The sequence below is a fragment of the Papilio polytes genome, unplaced genomic scaffold, assembly GCF_000836215.1.
Source record: "Papilio polytes unplaced genomic scaffold, Ppol_1.0 DF824225.1, whole genome shotgun sequence".
Taxonomy (NCBI): Eukaryota; Metazoa; Arthropoda; class Insecta; order Lepidoptera; family Papilionidae; genus Papilio; species Papilio polytes.
The window spans coordinates 16,533-18,153 of NW_013524979.1; the positions used below are offsets into that span (position 1 = coordinate 16,533).

At 32.2% G+C, this 1,621-nt stretch overlaps 1 protein-coding gene across 1 annotated transcript in view; it reads right to left on the bottom strand.

Moving 5' to 3' along the window:
• Positions 1-494: 494 nt before the first annotated feature.
• LOC106110381 (anoctamin-8-like) overlaps positions 495-1,621 on the bottom strand; it is a 21,305-nt gene continuing 20,178 nt past the window's right edge. The window contains exon 20 of the mRNA XM_013292210.1: positions 495-590. Coding sequence (XP_013147664.1) covers positions 495-590 — 96 coding nt within the window. The remainder of the gene's footprint in view (positions 591-1,621) is intronic.

Consider the following 1,621-nt stretch of genomic DNA (forward strand, 5'->3'; position numbering starts at 1 on the left):
AGAAAGGGACTTAAATTAGGCCTCCGGCACCACACTCATCAGACTGTACACGGAATTGCTTCTATTTGACGGCTGTCTTCTGTGTGGTCGTGGTATTACTGGGGGCGAGCCCTGCAGTGCTAACATGTTAAAGCGGGCACTACCACTGTTAAATCATTAAACAAATTCACATAAATTGTATTATTCAATTAAAGGTTTGACGACAACTTGGGAAGTATATAAAAAGAATGTGATGAATTAAACAAGTGGACTATAAACATTAAAAGACAACAATACCAGCTATAAATATAAACACATATGCATTGTACAAAAAACATAATTCAAATAAAATAACCTAAAAAAATTTAACAGAAAGAAACGTCAAAAAACCTTTAATAAATTAAAAATTAATGAAAAAAAAAATAGAAAGTTTAGTTGAAATATGAGATAAATTATATTTGTTTATATTTATAGCTGTAAGAGAAATTGGGAGCATGTTTTTTAAACTGTATGTTTTACGTGACCTGTCGCGGCTTGACGTCCTCCACTTGTATAAGTTGTTCTATCGGTATGAGAGACAGCTCGCCGCCCAACATCGGCGCAGGCAAAGTCTGAAAATTTACATAGTTTTTCTTTAGTTAGTATTTAAATACTTTATGTTATCGCTAACAAACTAAAAACGGAACGTCTGTATCGAATTATACTCTTTGACTGACAGCTCTGCGAAACTTACTCTTTGGAATGACTTGCATTATTCGACAATTTCTGACTTAAAACAAAACATGAATTGGGTTCTACTAAAATAATCTGATAAATAATAAGTTAAACATTTATTTCAATAGGGAATATGCATGTATTTTTTCTTTTTTTAAACGATTCTACTTGTTATAAAATAACCAGAAAAAAATATTTACTAGAAAAAATTCAACCGTTGAGCTAAAAAAAATTACGATCATTTTTGTGCGACCAAAACGCGACCGGAGTTGTTTTGAGACATGTGACGTTAATCGTCACATTTATCACATTCGCTCAAATGTCACTTTGATGTAAAAAAAAAACAACAAAGTATCTCATTGGTTCTCAGAGTTCTCAAAAGTCAAAAATCGATTCATTTCCATTATTCCTAGTACAAAAAAGTGGTAATTAATGATTCTTTCCATTTAGTTTTTATTTTAAAGTTAGTTTGAAAATAGTATTTACAGTAAAATACGTCAAGAGTGAATTTCTATATAAACTAACGTAAATGAACTGTGTATTGACAACAAAGCTACGCCATTATAGGTAAGTCACTTGCTTCGACCAATAACGTTGTTTTAGAATTTAGGGAGGGGGTTTTAAAAAAAGACACTTTTTAATCATTAAATTTCGCCATTAAATCACATCATTTAAAAAAAAATACAGGTATGTTTATATAGTAATAAAGAACACTTAAAAAAGTTTGGTACAGTTTGGAGTCATATGCATATTGCCTATTTTAGTCCCTTATCCATTCCACCGTCTTTTTATAAGGGAATTGGAAGGGGATTGGATGGGAAAGTGGAATTGACGGTGGAGACACATAAGAAGGGTAAATACCCTTTTTATTTGCATCTCCTCCGTCGATTTATGTCCGATGTCTATGGGCAACGGTCGCTTGGCCATT